At 38.0% G+C, this 27901-nt stretch overlaps 1 protein-coding gene and 1 long non-coding RNA gene across 2 annotated transcripts in view; one reads left to right on the plus strand and one right to left on the minus strand.

Annotated features, from left to right (window-relative positions):
• SND1 (staphylococcal nuclease and tudor domain containing 1) overlaps positions 1-27901 on the plus strand; it is a 425525-nt gene that overhangs the window by 249251 nt on the left and 148373 nt on the right. Inside the window, exon 15 of the mRNA XM_012789123.3 lies at positions 20208-20349. Coding sequence (XP_012644577.1) covers positions 20208-20349 — 142 coding nt within the window. The remainder of the gene's footprint in view (positions 1-20207; positions 20350-27901) is intronic.
• On the minus strand, positions 163-27438 carry LOC105884835 (uncharacterized). Its single transcript, XR_001160395.3, has 3 exons — positions 27333-27438; positions 25369-25449; positions 163-391 (listed from the first exon to the last, which is right to left on the minus strand). It is a non-coding gene; the product is annotated as an uncharacterized LOC105884835 (long non-coding RNA).

Here is a 27901-nt window from a genome sequence, read left to right on the forward strand (position 1 = left end):
ATTGGAGGATTGGTTTGTTCTTAAGTTATTTAAAAATAAATGCCACTTAAATTTCCCTCACTTACCACATAAATAAAAGAGGAAAGCTTGAACAAGTGGAAGACTGAAAGTGAAAAAGCTATTCAATTTAAATAGATGTCATATATGACCTTGTCTGTTTAAATCACAAATTACTCAGCGAAGAATTGCAATTTTTTGTGCCCTCTGTAATAGAGGAGTTTTGTCTTTCTTCCCCTTCTAACCTTCCCTCCTCTCCACGATAGTGTTAAGTTTGTGTGTATATTTGGGCACCCTTGTCCCATTTAAGTGAGATGTATGGGTTTTCCACTTTCCAAAGCATGCTGGTCACTCCGCCATCTGAGAGACTGGTAGACATGTGGTGGGGTCAGACCTGGAATAAAGGCAGTATAGTATACACATATGTAATATTTTCATAAAGGCGTCTTAATCTTTTTTTTAATCTTTAATTGTATTCCCCAGTGCCCCAGATTGATCTTCCTCTTATGGTGGGTCATGATAAATGGAGGTTTTGCTGAGCTGACAGGGTAGCCAATATGCTGGCAAAATAATTTACTATGAACTGGTATTTGTGCATAATACCTCTCACCATCCTCTTCTTCACCCAGTATACATCGTTGAAGACAGAAAAAAAAATGACATGGATAAGCACACATTTTTTCTCCTAAACACAGTCAAGAAATGTGCTGTATCGAAGAAGTTATACCATTGTTGTAAGGCAAATGACCTATAACTTTGTTGTAGTGTTAACTGCCTGTATCTTTAGGAGTTGAGTTTCTGTCCATTCTCCATATCTTTTCTCTTGTAAAAGAAACAGAAACTAAAAATATTTTTGTATAGGCCTGGCCAGGTGGCTCATGCCTACAATCCTAGCACTCTGGGAGGCCGAGGCAGGAGGATCACTTGAGCACAGGAGTTTGAGACGAGCCTGACTACAAGCGAGACCGTGTCTCTGTGAAAAATAGAAAGAAAAATTAGCCAGACATGGTGGCACTTGCTTGTAGTCTCAGCAACTTGGGAGGCTGAGGCAGGAGGATCACTTGAGCCCAGGAGCTTGAGGCTGCTATGAGCTATGACGATGCCACTGCACTCTACCCTGGGTGAAAGAGTAAAACTCTATCTCCAAAAAAAGAAAAAAAAAAAAAATGTTTTTTTATGGAGATTTGGCAAGTGTGAGACCTGCTTGGCTGACTGCACATGGTGGGAAGTAAGTAACCCACGCGTGGGTTGAGCGGTTAATGGCCTGCCTTGGCAGGTGACACCAGCCTCTGCAGTAGCCAAAACCTGCAAGGCTGTTTGTTTGTTTGTTTGTTTGTTTGTTTGTTTGTTTGTTATTACAAATGGCTTTTTATGGTAATGTCAGCTAAGTGTTGTGTCTTCCATAAGATGGACAAAGCATGCGCATGTAACACCAACTGAATGAAAGCCGAGCTTGTCTAGGGCTTTGATAAAACTTGGCCCATCTGCATCTTTTGCACCTATTTTCAGGGAAACTACTAAGGAAGTAAAGTACTTATTGCCAAACTGGTAACTCAGATCCTGAAGAAGTAACTAGTTCTCCTTTATTTCCAGTTTCTCAAGATATAGGAAGTGAGCTATTACAAGTACCAGCCAGTGCTGTCATTTCTACAGTCTGGTTTCCTTTTGGGCCAGGATGTTCCTATGTATGTGGAACCAACTAAGAATTTGACCAGCTCGGTACTATTAATAGATCTGATTTGCTTTGGAGGATGATTCTGTGATGACTGCTTTACTTCATATACCCATGTTTTCATTATTAGTTGACTTTGTTTTTCCCTGATTCTGTCTCAACTCCCTCCTTTGCCAGCATAGAAAAAGTTGGAATGTGTGTGTCAGTGTTCTTTATCTTAGATTTCTCAGTTGTTCTTTATCTTAGGTTTATTATTGTTTTTGCTGTAGCGGCTCTGTAATAAATACTATCTCCTGCAGATACAGAGTGTAAAACAGGCAATAAAATAGGGCTGGTACATGGCTTACTGTTGTTTTGGTAGCTCAGACAAATCAATTATGGTTCTGAGATTAGAGCGAGCTCCCCACTCCTCAGGTTGCAGCCATCCCTGCAAGTGCTGATTTCCTCCTTTACCCCACTCCTCTTCCATTTGTACTTGGTAAGAGTGACTATTTGAGTTTTTCTCTCCGTTTCTTTCCTCTGCATGAGGAGTTATGATGTTTGTTTGTTTGTTTGTTTGTTTGTTTGTTTGTTTGTTTGTTTGTTTGTTGATGGCACAAAAAGTAGAGCCTAAGGCCAGCATCCACTTCAGTCTTATTCTGAAAATCTCAGAATGGGGATTATCTTTCTTTGAATACATTCTGCCTTTTCATGTTAGTTGGTTGTGACAACTCACTTGTTAATTTCACTTTTTACAGTATTTACTCTCCTCATCTGTGGGTCTTTTTTTTCTTTTAACTACTGCTGTGCTCTCTTAGACATTTATCATGCTGTGACTTGATTTCTTGCTTGTGTCACATACCAACTTTTTTATAATCTTCTCTCTCCATGACTGATTTTGTTGGAGATGCATAGTATTACTGATAAAAATATGCTTAAGCCATTGGCCTGGATTGATCCAACGGCTACCTCTGGGAGGTGCAAGGGGAGGACGTCAGACTTTTGGGTCCCTGTTACTCATGAAATGAAGTGAGTCATGAAATGAACATTTATAGAAGTAACCAGCAGGATTCTAACTATCTTGCACATATAAGGATAGAAGTGTTCCTTTAAAATAGTTAGATAGGTAAGACTAGATAGCTTGATAAGAGATAGGTATCTAGAGACAGACAGGGTAGGAATTTTTTTAGCCTCTTTTCCTGATTTCTTCCTTCGATTTCTGGTTTTTCACTTGAATAACACTGTGCTCCTTTCTTTGAAATTTCTGAAGCAGTCCTCCTTTCTGTAAGAGGCTTGGGGACCTTTAAAGGAGTTACCTTTCCTTAGCTACTTATGGACTTGGGGCTCGGTGGAGGAATAAGAAAAAAATTAATATTCTTTTTGGCTAAAGAGAATTAAACACAGAAAAAAAAAGTGGTTTTCCCACTAAGTGTGAAGAAGGTAAAAGCTACAAAATTACCCAGGGGCTTTATAAGTTAGGTCTGTGTTAAGTTGCATATTCCCTTGTATGTCTCTGGCCCACTTAGTTTAGATTTCCTTCTTATTCTTCTATGAATCTAAAGTTCCTTTCAACTACCTTTCTGTTCTTTTTAATCTCTGGTATTTGGTGGCACAAATGCTACTTCTTTAAGTGTTATTTTGGGTTGTTTTTATTTTGAAACAGAGTCTCAGTCTTTGCCCATGCCAGAGCACAATGGTGTCACCATAGCTCACTGTATCCTTGAACTCCTAAGCTCAAGAGATCCTCTTGTCTCAGCCTCCTGAGTAGCTAGGACTACAGGTGTTCACCACCACTCCTGGCTAACTTTTTTTTTTTTTTTAATATTTTTTGGTAGAGACAGGATCTCACTATGTTGTCCCGGCTGGTCTCTAATACCAGGCCTCAAATGATGCTCCCCCCTCAGCCTCCCAAAGTGCTAGGATTACAGGCTGAGCCACCATTTTGTTTTTTAATAGCTCTTCTGTTTCTTATTCTCCCTTGGCCCCACATGATGCTCTGATTTATCTCTTGTGCCAATTGCAGTTACTATACAGATGGCACAAGGTCAAGGCCTGTGGTTCTGCTTGGTGGGTTTCCGTGACCTGTAGGGGTGGCCTAGCACTGGAGCACCATTCACACACTAGCCACTGGCTCCACTGCTGGGCTCTTTCTGCATTTGCTACCCTGAGGAAATCTCAAAGGAACTCTGAAAGAGACAGCTCACTGGTGAACTTGCTATCTAGAGCAAGCACTTACATGCTACCTGCATATGGTTGGCTTCTTGCTGGGAAGCCATGGTTGGTGGAGTGTCAGGTTCTCTTGGTGGCTTTCTTGCATCTCTGCTACATTTGGTAGATCAAGTTGTTGCTAATTTAGGAAAAGATATTTCTCTCTATATTCCCTTCTTCCTCTTCCCTCAACTAAAGTTTCTTGAACTCCAATTGAATTGCAATGTGCAGGTAATTGACTTGGATTCTCTGCACAGAAACATGCACACAGCACCTCTGATGCCAAAGTGGCAGCCAACTTGGAAGTTTCTACCAGGCTCTTTCTTTTTCTTTTCTATTTCCCCTTGCTATTCCTTCTCTCTTTCCCTTTCCCTTCTTCTATTAATAAAACCCCTTGTGTGCAAAAGAGGTGGGTGTTATTAAGACTTTGTGCCAGAGGGTTTGCTTTAGCCAGTAGCCCTCACTCTCCAGGTGAAGGTCATTGCTTTATTATCTTTTTGTTCATAGTTTCTTTGTTCACATGAGTTCTGTGTGGCCAGTTCTTGGTTTTTGAAGCTCTCCTCTTCAAACTTCCCAGAACTGCAGGAACATCCTTTTCTCCTAAATAAATCTGGAAGCAGTTATGAGTACCATGGGAATTTTTTTAAGATTGCATTTTTTGGCATTTATTACAGTTAATGGTGGTTGTATTTAAGTACCTCTTTTTACAAATCTTAATCCACCTTTTAACTGAGTTGTGTTCTTTTTGTAGTGCACCAAATTTAGGACATGGTGTCTCGCTTTTCTTTAGTTGGGAGTCTCAGAAAAATTGTTCAGGACTTTGAAAAGATCAAGAAGGTTACTGGGTATCCTTCCAATGAAGTGCTGGGTGTTGCCTAGTAAACCTTTGTAGTTATGTGATTCTGTAGAGATTCTGCTGCTGGGTGGTTTGTTTTCTTATAAAAAGTGGCAATAGCCCTGTCTCTAATAGTGTTCCACGTTGTGCAAGTCACCTGATCAAACATGTCCTCAGAGGAATTGAATTGAGAACTGGGACACTCTCCACAAAGGGCAAGACACTGTGCCCTGCCTTCCCTTTACAAGCTCACTACCTCAAGGTTATCTGCTACGGTGCCTGAATATTCCAAAACAGGACTATTTTGAACAAAATGGTAGACCAAGTAAGGTACAGGCTTAGAAGCAAACATTCTGCAAATGAAAGGACATATTTACTTTAGAAATTTTTATTTTTATTTTTTTTAAACCTTTCACATCCAAATTAGTCTTCATGTTTCTAGGTACAGAGGAGACAGTAAAACAAAGGTTTTCAAAGTACATAATTCTGTTATCATTTATTGCCCACTGTTATAAACAGTGTGGTATTTCTCTTGCTTGTGTAACTTTTACCCACGTAAAAGATAATTTCCAATTAAGGTAAAATCATGACTTTTATACAAATATAAAATGAACACGTGTCAAAAATTTTATTTTAACTCACTAATTAGTGGGGGAACCAGAAAGATTCAAAGGAAACTGAAAAACAAACATAGATAGGTTACTAGCAATGCTGAAGTGAATTTGCTAAAGATGCAAAACATAGTGAAACTATAAGAGTAAAAATGTCAAGTTTGAAATCATCCCAAAATAATCAGTAACCTTGGTATGTCATTGCTATGAATTCTGTTATCAGGAAATTTTCTGCTATAAATTTTTCTAGTTCCCTTCTGATTCTTTGTTTAACTATGACTTCACAGATGAGTGTGCATGCAAATGAGCTCCTCAGCAACAGGGTCCTAGGTTTTATTTAAGTGTACTGAGCGATAATGATGTTTGCCTTTCTTCTTTTGTTCAAAGACAGGAGAAAGGGAATTGAGTTCAGGAACATTTTTTCCAAACAAAGTGACATCTTTTTCCAAAGAGATTTCCATGTAGCATAGATTCTGCTATAGTGGTTCATGCTCTCCTGTTCTCTTTCTCATTCTCTGGGTGGATGTAGATACTGCTCTGTGATTTCATGGGTCCAGACTGGTTAAATGAGCCCATTACAGGCTTGTCTAGGATGAATGTAAGTGTACTATGAAGGCAGTTGACAGAATTCCTGGCTTCCCAGGTTGAGGTGTATGATTGCGTTGTCTGATCTGTCCCATGAATGCTGAGTGATGTGATAAAACTTGAAATATTTCTGCATAGTCCCAGTCTCACTCTCCATTTCACTGTCGTAACACAACTTAGCCTTGGATTGAACTTGTTTTGTCCTGTGGCTATTGCTTATGTAAACATCTCAAAGTAAGTCATTTTACTAACATAGACATTCTGCTTACTTGTACTTTAAGTCTTTAGTTAGCATTCTCCCAACATTTTCCCTACAAGAAGATGTCATATAGAATTTTGGACAGAATTTTGCAGTGTTGACATCCAGATATTTTGAATTAGAGCTCAGAGTTGCTTTGGAATGCCCTACTAGTTTTCTGCCTCAGTTCTTCAGGAAATAGTGTTCTGAGAAAGAAATTGAATTCCTCATACAATACTGTATTTGTAAGGTGCCTAAGAGTATAAGCTGTTACCAGGGTTTCTAATTTGAAGGAAGACCTATCTTCTTTTGATTGTGCATAACAGCAACAAGCCAGGAAACTTCACCCACAGCAGAGCCTGTTTATTTTCTTTTTTATCATATTTATCTATTTCACTATTTAAGGTTCTCAGCAACTGACCCTCTTGCTAATTAGCACTTGTTGTGTTAAAGAAGTGGCATTTCTCCCTTTTGGAACGCTGTGTCTTCTCCTTTCCTTACCAGGCCTTCTCCTCCTTCAGCACATGCCTCTTCTTCCAGGCAGTTTCCCCTTTTTATCCCCCCTGCCTTCTGATCATGTCTTTCTTCAGTATTTACATAGTCATATTACCATTCTGTCCTTGTAGGTAAACTGATTGGTAACTTTTTACTTCTCAGGTTGTTTAATTACATGTCGACTGGTTTTCCTTACTAGTTTCTAAACTCCTAGGAAAGAAGGAATCTTTTCTTATATCTCTTTACAGTACAAAGTTTACATTTGATTTACCAAGTGATGGGATCAAGCAAGATGAACTTAGGTTTTGGTAAAAAGTGACCCTGGTTTGCAGCTGCAGGATTGACTATTGGTTAGTAACTATTAATAGAAGTCGACAGGCTGGTAAAGGGATATAGCAGAAAGTGTGCTTGTGTTCTAGAATTTAGTGGCAGTCTGGAATCATGGTTATTAGCACAGGCTCTAGCATCACTGGAGTTTAAGTCGTGGCTCCATTGCTTATTTCTTTGTCACCTTGGGGATGTTATTTAATCTCTCTGTGCCTCAATTTTCCCATGTGGGAAGTGGGTATGATAATGGTACTTAACTCATTAGGTTATGGTGTGATTGAATGAGTGAATGAATGAATACATGCAAAGTGTTTAGAACAGTTGAATAGTAAGAGCTCAGCAGAGAGCAGTGATTCACATGGCAGTGTTCATTGTTATTAAATCGCTTAGCATTCTGCCTTGCACAAGAAAGTCCTCTATAAATGATAGCTGTCATTATCATCATTGGTAGTGTTTATATTGCAAACCCTTCATCCAATTCAAGTCCCAAATCATACTGTTCCCTCTCCTGAGTTCCTTTACTGCCTCTTTATCTCTCTTTTGACATTTAACATATGCCGTCTCTAGCTTGTTTTTTAAATGCATTTTTCATGTTGAATCAGTGAATGAATGATCAAACAGTAAGTGTTTATTGAGAGCTTTTTATATGCCAGACACAATGCTGGGTGTTAAGGATATAATATTAAACAAGACAGATAAAGTCTTTATGTGGCATACACAATTTGCTATATGGTTACAATCGTGGTAGAAGTACAGAGTCCTGTGAGAGTATATACTGATGGCCACAGCTTATTCTAGGTGGTCCTAGAAAATCTTCTAAATGATTTTAAAATGAGGCACAAAGAAGGAGTTAGCAGAAGATCTTGTTTAGGTCTGAAGGATAAAAGTATGTATAGGAAGGTCCTGAGGTAGGGAGGTGGCTTGGATTCAACAGGTAATTACTGCCAGTCTTGCTACAATGTGAGGATAATAATGAGAGGCATAACAGTGAATGGTTGAATCATTTGGACTTTGTAGTCCTTGACAAGGATTTGATTTTGTCTGAAGAGCAATGAAAAATCATTGATATGGGAGTAGAATAATTAGCTCTATAATAATTACATATATATTATGTATATATCTGTATATTTTTTTCCATTCTGCCCATTATGTGGAGATAGACTTGACAAGTATGTCTCCAGGACAGTGGTTAGGGTGGAATTTGCAATATACTCAGTGATGTCTGAATAGAGGCTGGAATAAAGGTTGTGGCAATAGAAGTGGAGAAGTTAAATTTGAGCTCTAGTTTGGTAGAAGAGCTGCTACAATTGGGTGATTGATTAGATCAGGGATCATGGAGGAGAAGTGAAATCAGGTGTCATGCATGAGCATCCTAAATACCTGGCACAAATAACCAGCTGATGATGGTGCTCCTTTTCCAAAATGACAAACACTGGGACCAGGCATGGTGGCTCACACCTATAATCACAGCACTTTGGGAGGCCAAAGCAGGAGGATAGCTTGAGGCCAAGAGTTCAAGACTAGCCTGGGCAACATAGTGAGACCCCATCTCTATTAAAAAAAAAAAAAATTCAACAATAAGAAAATGAGTGACCCAATATGGTAAACACCTGGAAAATTAGATTTGGGAGGAAAATTAAACATTTGTAAACTTGTTAAATTTGAGGCACTCAAGAGCCATTCTAATGAACCTTTTGATGAAATGTTAGTAGCCCAGAAAACTGGCCTGGGCTTAATGCATGAATTTAAGACTATTGGACACATAGATATAAGTATACAAAATTGCCCAGAGAATATTAAAAGAGAGGAGTCCCTAGACCAAGCCTTTTATTTAAAGATCATATATGAATGGGGAGCCACTGGCCAAACTATAAAAGTTACTGCCCAAGTTGTTGGAGGAAAATCAGGCAAGTGTGCTATATAAACTAAGAAGAGAGAGCTTCACAACACAAGAGTTGACTCTGCTGCTCCAAGATCAAGTAAGATGAAGGTTAAGAACTGTCCAGTGGATGGTTTAGCTACACAGGTTACCAGTGACCTTAGAGCAGTTTTTGTGGAATGAAGGAAAGCAGTGGTAGTGGGGATGTGTGAAAGCTAGATATCTTCCCGGCTGGGTTATCAGCAGGAGCTATGTCTTACATCTCTAGACCTACAATTTTAGGAGTTTCCTAACAATAGCAAATGCATAGATGTCCATAATAATGATACCTGTGTAGTTCTGAATGAGTGGAAAATCTTGAAGGCATCCATAATTACATGTGCACTGATGGAGAAAGAAATAACAATGATGTGAGGTCCTTGATTGAACAAACTAACTTTTGTTATCATCACCAAAACTCACTCTGTCTCAATTATCTGCCATCACTCCTGCACTCTGTGGTATGTGGTTTTCCACTGATAGACTAGATCCCTAAAGTCTCATTTCTAGAATCCCATTACAATATCCACATGTGGTTACATCATACTAAAATTGTAAAGCCACTGGGCAGGGTTAGGGTGAAGTCTATATTTTCCTTAAAAAGAATTAGAATTCCCTAATACACTACATTTCTAACTACTTTAAAGGTATTTTTTGGTAAAATTAGTTTTGTTATTATTTAACCCTATTATCACATTTTTTACATATGCATGGAAGTCTGGTACACTTTATCAAATCCCTTGCTGAGCCTGACTCTGTGGCTTTTTAGAGCATGCTGCTATCTTTACTAGGAGTGTGTTTTTTATTCTCACATCATACTAATGTGTGATTTTGTTTATTTTTTTAATTTTATTTTCATCATACTAATGTGTGATTTCGTTTATTTTCTGCCTATTGCCCACACTCTTTTTGGCTCTGAATGATAATTATCTACATTAAACTTTTATTTCTTAGGAAAGAACTACTTAGTTTGATATCATCAGCCCCATAGAACACCATGCTTAGATCTGTTGTTGATGCAATTATGGAGCAAATTTCATATGTAGCTTCAGATTAAGATGTTTTCTGTATCAATTTATAGACTTTATTAGCATGTCAATAATATTTATTTGTCTCAGAATATGTAGAACAATTAAAAAGAACTAATTCACTGTAGAGAATGTTGAGTGCTAGCATTAACAAACTGGAGGGATAATTATCTGACCTTCAATAATTTGTAAGTTTATCTGGGCAAAGCTGAATCAGCCTTGAATATTAACATGGATATAGAAATGATCCATGAACGTATAGACGTATTGAATGTTAGTTTTTTTTCTTTTATTTATTTCATTTTGTTTTGTTTTGCTCTGTTTTGTTTTGAGATATGTTGCCCAGGCTGGTCTCAAGGGATTTCCAGAGTAGCTGGGATTACAGACCCACCCCGCCACACCCAGACTTATTTTCTTCTTTTAAAAACAAAATTTGCACATATTTTTCTTTACATAAAATTTCTGTCAAAATTTTTGTTTATAAGTATATCAAATATAAGTGAATGAAAAGAAGAAAACAGAAATCATCTGAACTGCCATCACTAGACATTGTTTTATGCTAGTACTTCTATTTACCAGAAGGTGGGGGTTTGGAGGTATTTTGTTTGTTTGTTTTGTGGTTTGTGTGTTTGTTTTGTGGTCAGGTTATAAGTAGAAGTGAAAATTTTTTTTAATTGTTTCAAGCTTTTTTCTGGACAAGGACTTTCTGTGTGTTAGTCTTAACTATGCAATCAGTGCCTAGAACAGTGTTTGGCACAAAGTAGGTTTTCAGCAAATATTGTTAGATGAATGAATGTTGCAAATTACCCTACTATGATTGATTTAATCAGCCTCCTGTTATTGGCTATTGGGCTTGTTTGTATTGTTTTTCCTATCATAAACAACATTGGTTCTTTAGCTAAATCATAGTCTGTAATTATTTTTTGAGAACATGTCCATGAAATAGAAACCTAGGCCAAAGAATAGCATATATTTTTTAATAAGATTCTATAAATCTTTACTGACTAAACTGATTGAATTTTTAATGTGATGCCTTTGTTGTTATTCAAAACAATGACCACCTTCTGTTTTAATTACTAATAAATTTCTACCATAACTGTTGCCATTTTTCTCCATGTTGAAAAAACTAGAACTTTCTCTTCCAAATTGTATTATTATCTATTTTTATTAACTCTTTAAAATGTAGAGCTTTAAAAAGATTAATTAGATGTAATAAAAAAGCTTTTACTTACTTAAGGTTTATTGAAGCTACACTGGTGTATCTGCAGGCAAAATTGAATATTCAAAGTACTTCTAGGGTATGTTGAAACTATTTTAGCCATCTAACATTTACTAATTTTTATTTTGATTTAAAAACATTTTTTTTATTATATGTTACTTGCTAACATTTTTTTCCTCTATCCTTTTCTGAAGTTGCATTCTTGCCTTAGGTGGAACACAGTTTAGCATGACATCAATTTCCTTGCCCCTGAGTTTTTGATTTGCCCATGAAATGAAACTTGTGCTTCATTAGATATCTTTTAAATTCTTTACTCTACACATTTTATTTTAATTATCTTTCTAGCTATTTTCTGATTCTATAATAAATTCTTACCTCGTGCCTATAGAGACTTTCAAGTGATAAAAATTGATCTAAAACTTTTAAAGAAAAAAATAGCATTTCAAACTTGTAAGTTATTTTTTAATCCTAGCCTCGTAATTGATATCCAGAGTTGTAGACGCTGGTTGATATGCGGTATTCAGTATTCTCAATGCCACATACCATGTGTAAGTTATTGTTTTTAGACTAGTCTCATGTCTCAATTCTGAAAATGTCTAAGATGTTCATTGTGGTAGTCCTGTAAAAATGTATTATCTTTTGAGTCTTAGAAAAGTAACAGTAGAGATGTTAAAAGTCTAAATGCCCTTTTTCTTATATCCCCATTGGTTGTGTTTATCTTTACCAGTTCAAAGTAGAAATGCTACCTTTAACTATTTTCTTATGAATTCAATGGTTTATTTGACATAAATTGTTTGCTTATAATTTGAATAAAGTACCTGATTTTAGAGAATATTTTACCTGAAAATAATTGGAAGGTATACCTCCCAGTGTATTAAGCTCTGTTATAAATATTTTCTTCTTACAGATTGATATTTCTGAATCACTGTGTTTTATGCCTGTATTTCTAGTAAATACAATTAAGTTTCACACTAAAATAAGTTTTCTTGACATCATTATTAAAGCATTCAGTCATATCAAACTGTAGTGTATTACTCTGCTGATGAATATTAAAAGGAATTTGTTGATTCAAAGTACTCATACGTACGATAGTCTTTCTTCTAAATACTGATAAAACTGCAACAGCAATTCTATATTTACTTACTTGACTTCAGAGAGGTAAGACAATTTCTCTATGAAATAAGAGTGATTTTTTAAATTTATTTTTATTTTTTACAAAAGGAAAGGGGAGTAAACCAAAAAAGGAGAAGGCATGGGTCCAAAAAACGATCAGAGAAAGGAAATGAAGGGAATTTCCAGGGTCTTGGTGAAGAGAATGCCTAGCAAGCCACCATATAGAGGTCAGGAGGAAAACTGACAAGTTCTCAAGAGGAAGCTCTCCACTTGGAGGGCAATTATTTTCAAAGTAAAGATGTTATATACTCTGAGTATCAATTTAACCAAACATTATGATCATAATCTGTTGAGAAGTTATACATTTTGGGGTAAAGTAGGGAGCAGGAAGAGGTAGAGATTACTTGGGGAAACTTTTCTGGACACCATGAATTGTGAGCCACAATTTTCAGATAGTTCTATGGATTGGCAGGCCTGAGGAGGGACATTAGTTTGCACCTTTGGGACTGCCTTGATGGCTACATCTCATACAAGTTAGAGAAAGGGGCTTGAAGATAGGAAGAAAGCAAGTTTATGTAGTTGATACTTTAACTAGGTATATACTTACTTCCACCCTTTTTACATGAGACATAGATATACCATCCCCTACACTTTCTATGCCTAACTTATCTTACCAAGGGCATTATATTTCTTGTTGATGATAAAAAGCAGATTGTACCATTAAAAGGCAATGACTTCATTTCTAAATGTTAAATTGATTGGTTCTCACAGCATAATTTCAGCTGGTTAAATGAGGGAAACTGAAAGTCATTCAATAAAAGAAGTATCTGACCTTGTGTAGAATTTTTTTTTATTGAGAATTGGATATTTCTTTATTCATGTGAAGCTGCTGTATCACATGATTTTGTTTCAAGGTAGAAAATAAATGTTAGTAGGCATATGTACTTAGTAGAACTTTTTTCTTTATTTAAACAAAACATGTCCTCTGTATGGCCAATTGAGGATGACCTCATGTTCCTGATGCTTTCTTTTAGCCACTGTCCAAGAATTGAGACGTTCTTGTGCTACATTAAGGAACCAATAAGATTTTTTTTCTATGCTCTTCTCTAACCCCTTGCTTTCACATCTAAACCACTTTCTATTTAAATCTTTTAAAGTACTTGAATACCTTGAAAGTAGTTGATCTAAAACATAATTATTGAATGGTTAATTTTGAACTTGTTATTCTCTCTGAGGTACTTATAGACTAGTTTATTGGGGAATAAAAGATTTTTGAGTTTAAAAAATAAAATATTATATATTCTTTATGTCTTGATCATTTTTTGCATTGTATATTTTTTAAATTAAGGTATACTTTATGCATAATATATATCATTTTTCAGCATCTAACTTTTTATGAGTTTTGACAAGCATGCATTTTGAGAATCATGTCCACATACAGCCATCACCACAGTCGAGATAATAGAACTGGGCCAAGTGTGGCGGCTCACACCTGTAATCCCAGCACTTTGGAAGGCTGAGTGGGAAGATTGCTTGAGCCAAGGAGTTTGAGACTAGTCTGGGCAAAATAGTGAGACCCTGTCTCTACAAAAAATAAAATTAAATTAAACTAGCCAGGTATTGTGGTGAGCACCTTTAGTCCTACCTACTCAGGAGACTGAGGTGAGATTGCTTGAGTCCAGGAGTTCGAAGTTACAGTGAGCTGTGATTGTGCCACTGCACTCCATCCCAGGCCATGGAGCAAGACCCTGTTTCTTTAAAAAAAAAAAAAAAAGGATAATGGGATTGTTTTATCATCTTGGCAACCAATGACCTGTTGTTATGTCCCTATTATTTCACCTTTGTAAGAATGTCATATAAATGGAATCATGTATTTGAGATGCATCTGTGTTGTTGCCTATATTATTTTTAGTGTAGATTAGTATTCCATTGTGTGTCATACTATAGTTTGTTTATCCCCAGTTGAAGGATACTTATGTTATTTCCAGATTTCGGTGATTACAAATGAAGCCCAGGCCATTTTCTGAGTGTCCCTGATCTATTTCTGTAACATGATTTGACTCTCTTATAGTTGGACTGCCATGATTATCAGTCAGAATGCTGTGCGGTGTATTTTCATTGTAAACACAAGAAAGTGTCATCTCTTCATAGCATTTGCTAAGTCCTGGTTTCTTTTCTAAGTATTGTATATTACAGAAAGGAAACAGGTAGTAGGCAGGATCAACCAAATAAAAACATTTATAGATGCCTGTCCTATGTAGGGCTCCTTAAGTTGTAGATTTAGTTTCTTGCAAGTCTGATTGCAGAATAATTGTTTTCCTCCATATTTGGAAGATGAAGCTACATGTGCGCTAACACGCTCTGAAGCTTCCTTCTTCCAGTTCGGGAAGCACGCCATTCCTGCCCCTTCTGCCCTTTGGCCTGTCCTTATCTTGCAAGTGCCTTTTTGGAAACTTTGCTTAGCCGGCTATCCTCTTTTAATAATTGGTGAAAGAGTAGAATCATGGAAGAAAAAGGTTGTACTCTGTTGAGGGCATCACAGATTAGAATGCTAGCCTCTCAACCCCAGGGCTTTCTTCTAGTTTAGTGGTCCTACAAATGTGGCGTTAATCCATACTCCCAGGAGCAGAGCTCAGGGCACTGTAGTTACTCTTTCGCTTGGACATGGTGGAGCCCTGAGCAAGTTGCTGTGCCAGCTAAGGAAATAGTGTGAGAAATTGTAAACCACAGACAACACTTAATGAAGGATTATTGATGGCGTACCTTCAGCATCTTTTATTTCCTGTTGTAATTTTTTTGGTGTTTTTTGAGTTTTTTGGTCAGTGTTTTTTGTTTTTTTTTCTAGTTCTCTCCTATGTTCACTTCATTCCTGTTAAATTTTAAATTCACTGAAGCTTATGCCCTCCCCCAGGCTCTGCCACACAGTTCTCACCACGAAACATTGAAAACTAGCAAGGGAAAGTTGGTTTCCCGTTTTTAAGTGTTTGGTGGCTATGCTGGAGCTGGAGGGCATTCCCAAATGTTCTCCCCACTCTGTCTACCCAGGGTCCCATTTATTTCAAGAGATTATCATGCTGTACAGCTGCCTCCTCACAAAGAATCATAAGCTCATTCTGTGAATTAAAATGTCACTTGGGGCCATAGAGCCCAGGATGTAGAAAGGAGGAAGAGTGTGGAGTGATGGATGATGTTTTTGCCTTGTTGGTAGGGGATATAGTTGTGATTTGTCTTCCACTTCGCTGCAAAAGTAATTCTCCTGGTCTGTGAGCCCTGGAAAGATAGATAACTATGGCAATGAATGATCACAGTACACCTTAAAATGAGAGAGCACATATGCTTCAGTATCCTTAGCGATTAGTTCTGATCCCCACACTCTTTTTCATCTGTATTTGTCCTCTTGTTCACAAGGATTTTGTTACTTCAACGTTAAGATTGGTTGGACCCAAACAACACTGTGCTCTGGAGTCCTTTATCCTCAGGTTGGCCCTGGTGGGACCTAGCAGTACAGTCAGCTTTCACAGGGAAGAAACATTCTTGGGTGGATGGTTGGACCTCCAGGAAGGTTCATCGTGATGGGTGGGCTTCTCTCCAGTTGACTTTCTCAAGTGCTGGCAGAATACCCCCACAGTAACATAATGAGTTCTGTAGGTATTTGCTTTTAGTTCTTTTTCCGATGATGTTAATCAAAGAGTGATTGTGATGATGAGACTAATTAGTGAGCTTCATTATTAACAGTTCCCATTGGAGACTTGCACATGATAATCCTGAGTGGTTAATTGTTAACTAATAGAATTCCTCTATTCCCATTTCCCCATGCAGTTTTGTATGCTATGATGTTTGCCTTTCACCAGTCCTTTCTGTTATAGTTTCATGCCTACTTATGAAAATTTTCACTGGAAAACTCACAGGATTCACTTTGCAAACATCTTATGCACACTGACGACCTAAAACCCTGGTCTAGAATTCACAGAATTTTGATTTGTGTAAGTTCTGCTCTTCAGGGATGCTGTTGACCTGTCTAAACAGTGTTCCGCTTCTACCTGCGCCTGCTCTGTAAGGATTGTTTTTCTGTTGCTTTCCCACCTACTCAACCAACTTTCCCATTCTCTCACACTTGAGAATTCATTATACTAAATTATTTTAAGCATGTATTTTGTATACACAGTAAGGTACTTTGTGGAGATAAGTTGCAATCTAACTGCTGAAGGGGATTTCTTATAGCTATGGACAGATGTAACCATGCTTGGAAGAGATTTGGCCTGACTAGTCAGAAGTGAGGGCAGAGTGGGAATGTATAATTAAGGTGTCTTTGTAACCTTTGCCTCTGTCTAAGGATGATCTTGCCTTTCTGGAGGGTCATTCAAAACCCTGTTCCTCTAAGTTTGAGATACAGATATTAACATCCTTGGAAATGAAGTCACCCCAGGCACATTTGTTGCATCATTACTTTCTCAATTTCAAGGTGCATTGAAGAGCCAGAAACATTCCTTAAAGAGTTGCCATCCACAATAGCAGGTTAAATGTAGCTAATGCAACCTTAAATGAGCTTTTCTAAGAATACAGGAAAATGTTTATGTATGATTTGTTTTGGAGCACAGGTAATGTGAAAACTACCAGTTCAACAACAACAAAAGAAGACTTCTCTGCTCAGAAATGCATTTACTTCTTGATTATTAATACTTACACCAGTGGAGGGAAATATTACTCTAGATAACAGAAAACCATAGCTAATTTATCTACTTGAATTCTCAAAGCTATGCGTCAACATAGTGCCAGAAAACTATGTTAAATAGAATCCCAGACCTTATGTAAATAAGCTACAATATAGAAAATCTGAGGGTGAAAGTTTCTGCATGTAGTTGTCTAAGCAGAAATTTTGATGTGTAAAGAAATATTTGATATTACCTTGAAATGAGCATTCTGCCTAACAAATCCCAATGTTGTTATCTCTTTCAATTATGAGGCCTTTTATCTTTATTTTTAAAAGTACATTTTGGGGTGAAAAATTTCTAAAGAAATCTTTAATTTCACTAAATGTCACGGAGTCCTTCTTCAGGATTATTGGAGAAGAATTAGAAAAGTCCTCTTAATGACTTTTTTTATACTTTATCACATTAAAATCCATCTGCCATCTTCACCTTCTAAGTAGGACCTAAACTGGTCTCCGTTATAACTTGTTCCTCATAATCAAGTTTTCTTTTGCTTACATTTTTTTGGGAGGTGAGGTCTCAATGTTTCCCAGGCTGACCTCAAACTTCTGGGCTCAAGGGATCTCCCAGCTGAGACTTCAAGTAGCTGGGACTACAGGTGCATACCACCATGCCCTGCTTATTTACCTTCTACTTACCTTTCTCTTTTTAGCCTTAGAAATGAGAATAAGAGACTTAAGCACATTACCATACTTGCATAGGCTCTTTGGAAGGCACATTACTTAACCACATTCAGTGAATTTTATAATGATATAATCAGAATACTTAAAATAAATAATTTTCCTATCTAAATTATCAGGGAATTACTTATGGCTACATCACCTGAAGAAGCTTGCAGGTCTTCCTTACCAGTCTTTTCTTTGGAGCTACTGAAACAAATTATTAAAGTTTTTAAGAATATTTGTATTGAAAAAGAACATCCCAACCAACAGTGCTTGAGATGACAAGGAAAGACAGGCACCATTTTGTGGCTGTGACTGAGATTTGAAAGAACTGACATCTCTTAGTGATTACATTTAATTCAGTTGACTTAATAAGAACTTAAAATTCTGTCAGCTTGGATGAAATGTCCTTCTTTTCTCTTAATGGGTGGTCCACAGGCATATCATCTCATCTAAGCCTTGGGGCTTTTGGCTCAAGAAGATGGGAAGCTCCATGTCTTACCTTATAATTTTATGTCAGGAAATAAACATTGCCAGTTCTTGTAGGCTTTGAAAATTTGTTTTTATGCCTTTGATTTTTGTAGTGGCCTTTCACTTCTGATCTTTGTCATAATCAATGACATGTCAGTCTCTTTGCCGTCTTCCTATATGTCATTTCTGGAATAGGGCTGTTGAGTTGTGGTTTGAGACTTAGAAGGAATCAGGAGCATCTATTGATTTTTATTACGTATGGATAGTAGTAAGGTCCCTTTGATTCTCCTTGATTATTCTCAGTCTAGGGAGGTATCTTTCTTTATAAAATAGGTAATAGTTAGCAAAAAGGGGTGAGATTAGTTATATCATTATAACTAATGTTAGTGTTAACATTAAACACATGCCTCTGTGTATGTGTGTGCTGCTGCTATTCTTATAAGCATTTTTTCAGATAAATATATCTGAAGGACAATCATGAGCAAAAGTCTGTTTCTGAAAAAAATTTAGATTACTCCAGTCTTGAAAAAGGCCTTCTCTTCAGAGACGTTAGGTTGCCTCATGATTTGCAATAATCAATTTGATAATTGTTGTTGACTTACTGGCTCTGCTCATGAATAACGTCCCAGATTTAGACTAGTGTGACAAAAGGATTTTAATCAGGTAGTGCTCTATCCCGCGGAGCATTTGTCTTGCTTGACTGTTCTGGACATCAGCCAACTGCCAGAAAGGCACTTTTCATGCTATATATGTAGAGTAGAATGTATGTTGCTTAAGTATTCAATGAGGAAGTTTCCAACCCACTCAAGCTCATTGTTTTCTTACCTTTTACTACTGTGCCATTCAAGACACTGAGAATAGATGACTGTCTTTCTTTTTCTCTGAGAATCTGTTTGATGGGAAGGATGAATCTCATTACTATAAATATTGTTTTCAGCCCAGCCTACCTCACTGCTTCTGAATGAGAGGAGTCCCTTTGGCTGCTGTGTGAAAACTCTTGAAATACTTGATGGCTTATTAAATTTTCATTATCTAATGTGCATTAATTTAGATACAATAGCTCTGTTGCTAGGAGAAGAGTGAGAAAGGAAGAGCTTGGCTGAGTGCAGCCTGCTTGTGTCACAGAAGTCAGGAAAGTGTGTAGAACTTGCTGTCCTTAGAGGGAGTTTACAGTTCTGCTGGCTGGGCTGAAAATCTAAAATTCTGACATCCGGTGACTATTCCCCCAGCATATGGGATATGATATTTTGATGTTTGCTTACTCTATCATCTGTTTAATTAGCTTGAGAGACTGAAAGGATTTGAAGGCCCTTAGCTCCTATGTGGCTGAGAGCTCTGTGGTCCAAAATGTCCACAATTTGGTATTCATGAGGATAGAATTCATGGACTTTGTGTTGATGCATGAAAAAAGTTTAAAAAGTGCTATGCCGTTTCATGTGTTTTTATTGTTTCTATAATTATTCATGCTGACATGACATGCTGTTTGTCTCCATGGAGCACGTCCTGCTGTTATAGATTTCCCCGGGTAGGAACAGTACGCCCCAGGTACCATCACATTCCCAAAATGCACATAGAGCAGGAATTGCTGTACTAGTGCCCAGAGAAGACGGACCACTTCTCAAGGTTAGAAACAGTGAGCTCTGAATCTTACATAACCTATTTAAAATTGAAGATGAACTACTTTTGGTTTCCTGGGAAAGGGTTTCAGGAGCTTTATGAGACAGCCTGGGCATCACTTTTATTTTAAAATGAAAATTAGAGGTGAAATTTACCTCCATAGAAAGCTAGTTCTGGTCTTCCTATCTCAATTTTTGTTAAAAGAAGATGAGCTGTTCTTCCTGTCTGGAGAAGGTGTGAAAGTCTCATTTTCCAAGCACCCTCCTAATTCATATTACTTAATAACTGAACAGAGGGAAGCATTGAGTCAATGAGAATGTTGTGGAAACTGTTGATTATAGTTCTTCTGTTGAGTCACATGAGTATCATGTCTATGTCATGGTTTCAGAAATGTCTGATTTTATAGGGTTATCTGCTTAGCTTCCTGTGGTCTACCAGACTTTTTGTCCTAGACCACAGAGAAGGAAACATTTACTTGGGTTCCATTACTTTACAGTGATTCTTTTCTTCTTTTCTCCATCAGGATACCCAAAAAGCAAAGCAATTCCTGCCCTTTCTGCAGCGGGCAGGTCGTTCTGAAGCTGTGGTGGAATATGTCTTCAGTGGTTCTCGCCTCAAACTCTATTTGCCAAAGGAAACTTGCCTTATCACCTTCTTGCTTGCAGGTAAGTCTTGTGTGTTACATGCTACTCTAAACATTCTTCCTGGAGCTCAGAAGTCATTCCACACACCTCCTTTCCTGTGTTCTAGATAGGCTCTAGGGCCCAATGAGATGCTTTCCTCTCTAGCTGGGATATGAACACACAATTTGTAGATTGGAGCCCACTGTTGCTGCAGACCCAGCGGTGCACCCTCTTCCCTCTCCTCATTTTCACCAAGTACAGAATGAAGAAATAGAGCAGCTTAAAGGGCAGCACATTACCTCATATAGCTCAAGCAAAGGGAACTCCAGACTTAGGAAAATCTCAATGATGGAATTCTCAGACTTGGCATTATTCACTTGAGATCGACCATTCCTGCCATGATAGTCATGGGCAGGCCTCAGAGAAGCTGAGGAAACCTGCCCTTGTAGCTCTGTAGGCAGTACCATAGCTCTCTGTTTTATTCTTTTCAAATGCCATTAGGATCTCAATCCTTTATGAGATCCCAGCCATGACATTACTTTCACAGGCTCCTACGTCTGTAATATTTCTAGTTGCACTAAGGTTGATATGCCAAGGCAAGCCTTGTTCCTTTCTTTGCTGACTAAATGTACATCTCTCTATCCTATCTTTTCTGGTAGTTTAATATTTCACAAGCCAGCAAGGCTGTGTATGCACTGTGCTCTTTGAGCAATTTACATTTATGCATTCAAGGAAGAAACTGTTTCATTTCTTCGCTGCTGGCAAATAACAGTTATTTATTTCTACTCAGTACTTCGCAAAAACTGTGGTCTTTGAGGGGAAGCTGTCATTTCACTTCCACACTCCCCAGCTTAGCCCTGCACACACAAACATTCATTCACTCACAAAGGACATATTCCATTGTGGTCCCCAGATGCACATTGCCTTTTCTGTTGACTCAGCACTTGCGTTGAATTCCTGAATAGAGTTTGCTATGGAGAAAGAGAAACGGGAGCCATGCTTGCTGTCTCCTGCCAGATTGCCTTGGTCTCCTTTTCCTAGAAGGCACCGGTAGTTTCTTGTCTGGATAAGGGTCTCCCTCTGGCCCCAACTAAATGGATTGAGTTATGTGAGATAAATCACTCCCTGAATACATGACCGTGAAGCTTGCTGCTGCTGCTTGGCTGTCACTTCTCATTGAGGCTCTCTTGCACACTCTTATGAACTTGATCACTACGCAGCTCTACAAGCTTTCTGAAGAGACTAATTGAAGTGTGACAGCAAGCTCGGGGACAGCTATTGAAAAGAAGGACCACAACAAATCCTCTCCTTATTGGAAGGCTGTGCTTTTGTTTCTGCACATGTAAGTTGTAGTAAAACCAAGGGATAGCATGGCAGTGTGGGAGAGAGTTCTTTCATGGAGACTTTTGTGCCTTTTTCCTAAGGTTTCTGTACCTGAGAAGTTTCTTAGCAGTGAATTCTTATTACATAGTTTGATATACAGCATATCTTGTTGTATTGTACTTTGCAGATACTGTGTTTTACAAATAGAAGGTTGTCACACACCCTATGTCAGTAAAGTCTGTTGGTATGATTTTTCCAGCAGTATGTACACACTTCATGTCTCTGTGTTATATTTTGGTAATTCTTATAGTATTTCAAACTTTATTATTATTGTATCTGTTACAGGGATCTGTAATCAGTGATCTTTGATGTTACTATTGTTTTGGGGCACCACGAACCACAGCCATATAACATGGCAAACCTAATTAATAAATGTTGTGTGTGTTCTAACTGCTCCACCAACCAAGCAATGCGCACTTATCAGAAAGCAAAACAAAGCCTGGTGTTGTGGTGCATGTCTGTTATCCCAGCTACTTGAGAGAGGCTGCAATGGGAGGATTGTGTGAGCCTGGACAACTTAGTGAGACTCCATCTTAAAAGAAAAAAAGAAAGCAAAACAGCATTATTGCTGATATGGAGAAAGTTTGAGTGGTCTGGCTAGAAGATCAAACCAGCCACAACATTGCTTTAAGCCAAAGCCTAATCCAGAGCAAGGTCCTAACTCTCTTTAATTTTATGAAGGCTCAGAGAGATGAATAAGGAGTTCAAAGCTAACAGAGGTTGATTCATGAGGTTTAAGGAAAGAAGCCATCTCTATTACATAAAAGTGCAAGGTGAATTAGCAAGTGCCGATGTAGAAGCTGCAACAAGATATACAGAAGATCTAGCTGAGATCATTGATGAAGGTGGCTACACTAAACTCAGATTTTCAATGTAGACAAAACAGCCTTCTGTTGGAAGTAGATGTCATCTAGGATATTCATAGATATTCATACCAATGCCTGGCTTCAAAGGACAGGCTGACTCTCTTCTTAGGAGATGATACAGCTGGTGACCTTCAGTTGAAGTGGGTACCCATTGAGCACTCTGAAAATCCTAGGGTCCTTAAGAATGATGCTGTCACATTATCAGACTTTGAACTATGCTACAAGGCTATAGTAACTAAATCAGCATGATATTGGCACAAAAATAGAGACATAGACCAGTGGAACAGAACAGAAGACCCAGCTATAAAATCATCTGCGTATAGCCAACTGATCTTTGACAAAGCAGACAACAATATACACGGGGGGAAAGAATCAATAAATGATGCTGAAAAATTGGATAGCCACATGCAGAAGAATGAAACAGGATCCATATCTTTCACCACTCACAAAAATTAATTCAAGATGGATAAAGGACTTAAATGTAAGGCATGAAACCATAAGAATTCTAGAGGAAAATGGTGGAAAAACTTCTAGGTATACGCCTAGACAAAGAATTTATGAAGAAGACCCCAATGGTAATCACAGCAACAACAAAAATAAATAAATACATGGGACTTGATTAAATTAAAAAGCTTCTGCACAGCCAAGGAAATAATTAACAGAGCAAATAAACAACCTACAGAATGAGAAAAAATATTCTCAAGCTATATATCCAAGAAATAACTATTAATCAGAATCTACAAAGAACTCAAGCAAATCAGCGAGAAAAAATCAAACACCATTAAAAGTGGACAAAAGATATGAACAGAAGCTTTTCAAAAGAAGATAGACAAATGGCCAATAAATATATTTAAAAATGCTTAATGTCACTAATCAGGGAAATACAAATTAAAACTACAATGAGATATCACCTTACCGCAGTTAGAATGGCCTTTATTAAAAAGCCCAAAAACAATAGATGCTGGTGTGGATGCAGAGAGAAAGGAATGCTTATACACAGTTGGTGGGACTGCAAATTAGTACAACCTCTATGGAAAACAGTATGGAGATTCCTCAAAGAACTAAAAGTCAAGCCACCATTTGATCTAGCAATCCCACTACTGAGTCTTTACCCCAAAGGAAAAGAAGTCATTTTATCAAAAAGACATCTGCATGCGAATGTTTACCCCAGCACAATTCTCAGTTGCAAAGATGTGGAATCAACCCAAATGCCCATCAATTCATGAATGGATTAACAAAATGTGATATGTGTACACGATAAAATACTACTCAGCCATAAAGAAGGATGACTTAATGCCTTTGCAACAATCTGAATCGAACTAGAGAACATTCTCCTACATGAAGTATCTAAAGAATGGGGAAAAAAATACCACATGTACTCACTACTAAATTGGAACTAACCACTGAGCACACGTGTGTAGAGGGAAGTCAAATTCCATGGAAATCAACCAGAGAAGAGGTGGGAGAAGAGGACAGGCAAAAACTTACCTAATGGATACAACAAACACAATCTGGGTGACAGGCACTCTTATAACTATGACTCAAGCATTATAAAAACGATTCATGTAACCAAAATTATTTGTACTCCATAATACTTTGAAGTAAAAAAAAAAAAAAAGAATGATGCTAAACCTATTCTGCCTGTGCTTATAAAATAAAACAAAGTCTGGATGATAGCACATCGGTTTACAGCATGGTTTATGGAATGTTTTAAGTCCACGGTTGAGACCTATTGCTTAGAAAGATCTCTTTTAAGATATTACTGCTCACTGACAGTGCAACTGGTAACACAAGAGCTCTGATGGAGATGTCCAAGGAGATAAATGTTATTTTCATGCCTGCTAACACAGTATCCATTCTGTAGCCCATGGATCAAGGAGTAATTTTGCCTTTCATGTCTTAGTATTTAAAAAATATATTTCACAGGGCTATAGCTTCTGTGGATAGCGATTATACTGATGTTAAATAAATTGAAAGCCTCCTAGAAAGGAGTCACCATTCTAGATGCCATAAAGAACATTTGTGATTCATGGGAGGAGGTCAAAATACCAACCTTAACAAAAGTTTAGAGGAAGTTGATTCCCACCTTGAAGGATGACTTTGAAGAGGGTTTCAAGACTTCAGTGGAAAAGAACTGCAGATGCGGTAGAAATAGCAAGAGGACTAGAATTAGAAGTGGAGCCTGAAGATGTTAGTGAATTGCTGCAATCTCATGATAAAACTTGAACAGATGAGTTGCTTCTTATGGATGAGGAGAGAAAGTGATTTCTTGAGATGGAATCAACTCCTGGTGAACATGCTGTGAACATTGTTGAAATGACAACAAAGGATTTTGTTGGCCTTTATTACATATTACATAAGCTTAGTTGATAAAGCAGCAGGCAGAGGTTTGAGAGGATTTACTCCAATTTTGAAAGTAATTCTACTGTGGGCAAAATGCTATGAAACAGCATTGCATGCTACAGAGAAATCTTTAATGAAAAGAAGAGTCAATCAGTGCAGCAAACTTCATTGTTGTATTATTTTAAGAAATTGCCATAGCTATTCTGTCTACCAGCAACCACCACCATGATCAGTCAGTAGCCTTCAACATTGAGGCAAGATTGCTCCACTAGCAAGATTACTGTCCTCTGCTGAAGGCTCCAATGATTGTTAGTATTTTCAGCAATAAAGTATTTTTTAAATAGGGTATGCCCATTGTTTTTTAGACATAATGCTATTGCACACCTAATAGACTATAGTATATTGTATACTTTTACCATGTACTGAGAAACTAAAAAAATTCTTGTGACTCGCTTTTTCACATACTCACTTTGCTGCAGTGGTCTGGAACTGAACCTGCAATATCTCTGAGGTATGCCTGTATATATTCACCTCATTCTCTGCTATGTAGCTGAAAAACAAAAGCATTATTTTAGTAGTGTAGGGCTTTATACCAGAGATGAAAAAGAGAAACAGTATTATTCTTTCTGGGGAAACTTGGACACAGATCTATAGGGGAAAGAAAGAAAACATTGAAGTTCCGGCATTTAAACTCAAAACTACCTGAGTGGAATCAGCTCAGAGCACAGACCTCTCTTGGCTGGAGTTTTTCTGCGGAATCCTTCTGATTTTACCTTGCATAGACACAAGCAGTCTGATCACTCGACTCTGCATCAGCCAATTCCTCTATGTACTTGGCGTTATTCTCAGCTTAGCAATTCCAAAGGCATTGCCTGAGTTAACTTACATTCTGACAGATAGATTACACAGAGGCAAATACATGATAAAAATATAAGCTTTTACGTTTTTCTCCTGCCATAGTATATGCTGTTATATCATGCATCTTTTGGTTTCTTGAGAAGTCTAGCAAAGATGTAGGATATGGAAAAGTCTTAAGAGAAAGCAGATCTCAGTTTGAATCCTGGCTGTACTGTATATAAATAAGTGACATTAGGGAGGTTATTTACCCTCTTTAAGCCTCAGTTTACACATTAGTTATAACTGGAAATTATTTCCTGCCTCTCAGGATTGTTGGGAGGTTTTAATGAGATGAATCTAGAACAAGCCTACCATAAAGCAAATAATAAGTATGCTTCCTTCCCCTTGCAAAGAATTAGTGTTTCTATAACTGGATTTTGCATTGACTCTCAATTTGGAATGGTATGATTGTGTACCATGTGTGCATATAGCTATGGCTCTACCATGGAGATTTTGACTTTTCCATTAATGGAAGTAAATCAGGGTAAGGAATTGTGCCAGCCTCCTTCAAACTAAGCTCACTGAAAGGAAGGCTCCTGGTTTTTCCCTTTGAGACTTTGGAGCAAGGAAGTCTGTGTTGTCCTAACACCTTGTCACAAAGAATACACAGGTAAGACACAGTTCTAGGTCTCAGGGAACTCTTCAAGGAATACAGGCATGTAAGCAAATGGTAGTGTTAGACACTTGATGAAAGAATAGAATTATGGACAAGATACGGAAGTAGCACTGAGGAGAGAATGATGATTTATTTAGATAGAGATCAAAGAACACCTCCCAAGGTGCTGGTATCTGAGCTGTGTTTTGAAGGGCAAGAGTGTGCTGTGTTGAGAAAGGGGACTAGGAGGAGAGGCACATTCTAGGTAAAGGTAGCAGCATGTACAGAGGTGTAGAGGTCTGATACACATGTGTGCCTCTGGGCCACCACATACTATTGGTGGAGTACAAAGAGTGGGGAGGGTGGAGGTTGGCAGGAAGCTAAACATTCAGGAGCTAGTCTTTCTTCCTTGAATTATGCTGTGGACCCTCTAAGTCACTGGATGGTATGAAACATGGGAGTCACATGCTCAGACTTGGGTTAAGAAAGTTCATTCTGGTGGGTACATAGGAATAAATGAGGCAGGAGTCTGGGAGAACAGTTGAGGCAAGAGAGTAAAGGCCTGAAATCTGACAGTGGAGACAAGTGGAGAGATTTGGACAAGTAGTAAGTAGACTTGACAGGATTTGGAGATTGGACTTTTTTGGTCAGGGATTGAAGATGATATTGAGTACCGGGGAGAAGGTGAAGTGCCCTAGACTCAAGCAGTCAGATAGATGGTGATGTCCACAAATCAAGAGCAACACAGAAGTTAAGAACAGGTTTTAGGAACAGTTCTCTGGGGTTTGGTTTTGGAATATTCATGGGAATGTTGAAGCTCAGCAGAGAAGCCAGACACAATATTCAAGTCAGGGAGTCATCAGCATAGAGCCAGTGGTTAAAACTGTTTCAGTGCCTAGAGGACAAGTTTACAAGGAGTATACAACTTGGAAAACACCAACCTGGGTGGAGCAGGCTAGGGATTCATATATGGGCAGAGAAGGCACGATTAGAGGAATAGTAGAATCATGGAGTAGTTAGTATTCTGGAAGCCAAGGCAACAGAAAATTCTGAGGCATCAGCAATGTCAGGTTTTACATTAAAGATCAAATATATGAAAATTATGAAGTGATATTATTTATTAGTTTCAATTAGTAAGTCACAGGTAACCTTTGTTGGTACAATTTCCCCAAAGTTGAGTCAACTAAAGGCAGATTACAGATTGGGAAGTAAATGTGGGGGCTAAAAAAGAGTTACGAAATTTAGATCACTTTTCACAAATAGCTAACATTAAAAAAGTACAGAAGGCCGGGCGCTGTGGCTCACGCCTGTAATCCTAGCTCTTGGGAGGCCGAGGCGGGCGGATTGCTCAAAGTCAGGAGTTCAAAACCAGCCTGAGCAAGAGCGAGACCCCGTCTCTACTATAAATAGAAAGAAATTAATTGGCCAACTGATATATATATAAAAAATTAGCCGGGCATGGTGGCGCATGCCTGTAGTCCCAGCTACCCGGGAGGCTGAGGCAGAAGGA

This window comes from Microcebus murinus, chromosome 9, assembly GCF_040939455.1.
Source record: "Microcebus murinus isolate Inina chromosome 9, M.murinus_Inina_mat1.0, whole genome shotgun sequence".
NCBI classification, from domain to species: Eukaryota; Metazoa; Chordata; class Mammalia; order Primates; family Cheirogaleidae; genus Microcebus; species Microcebus murinus.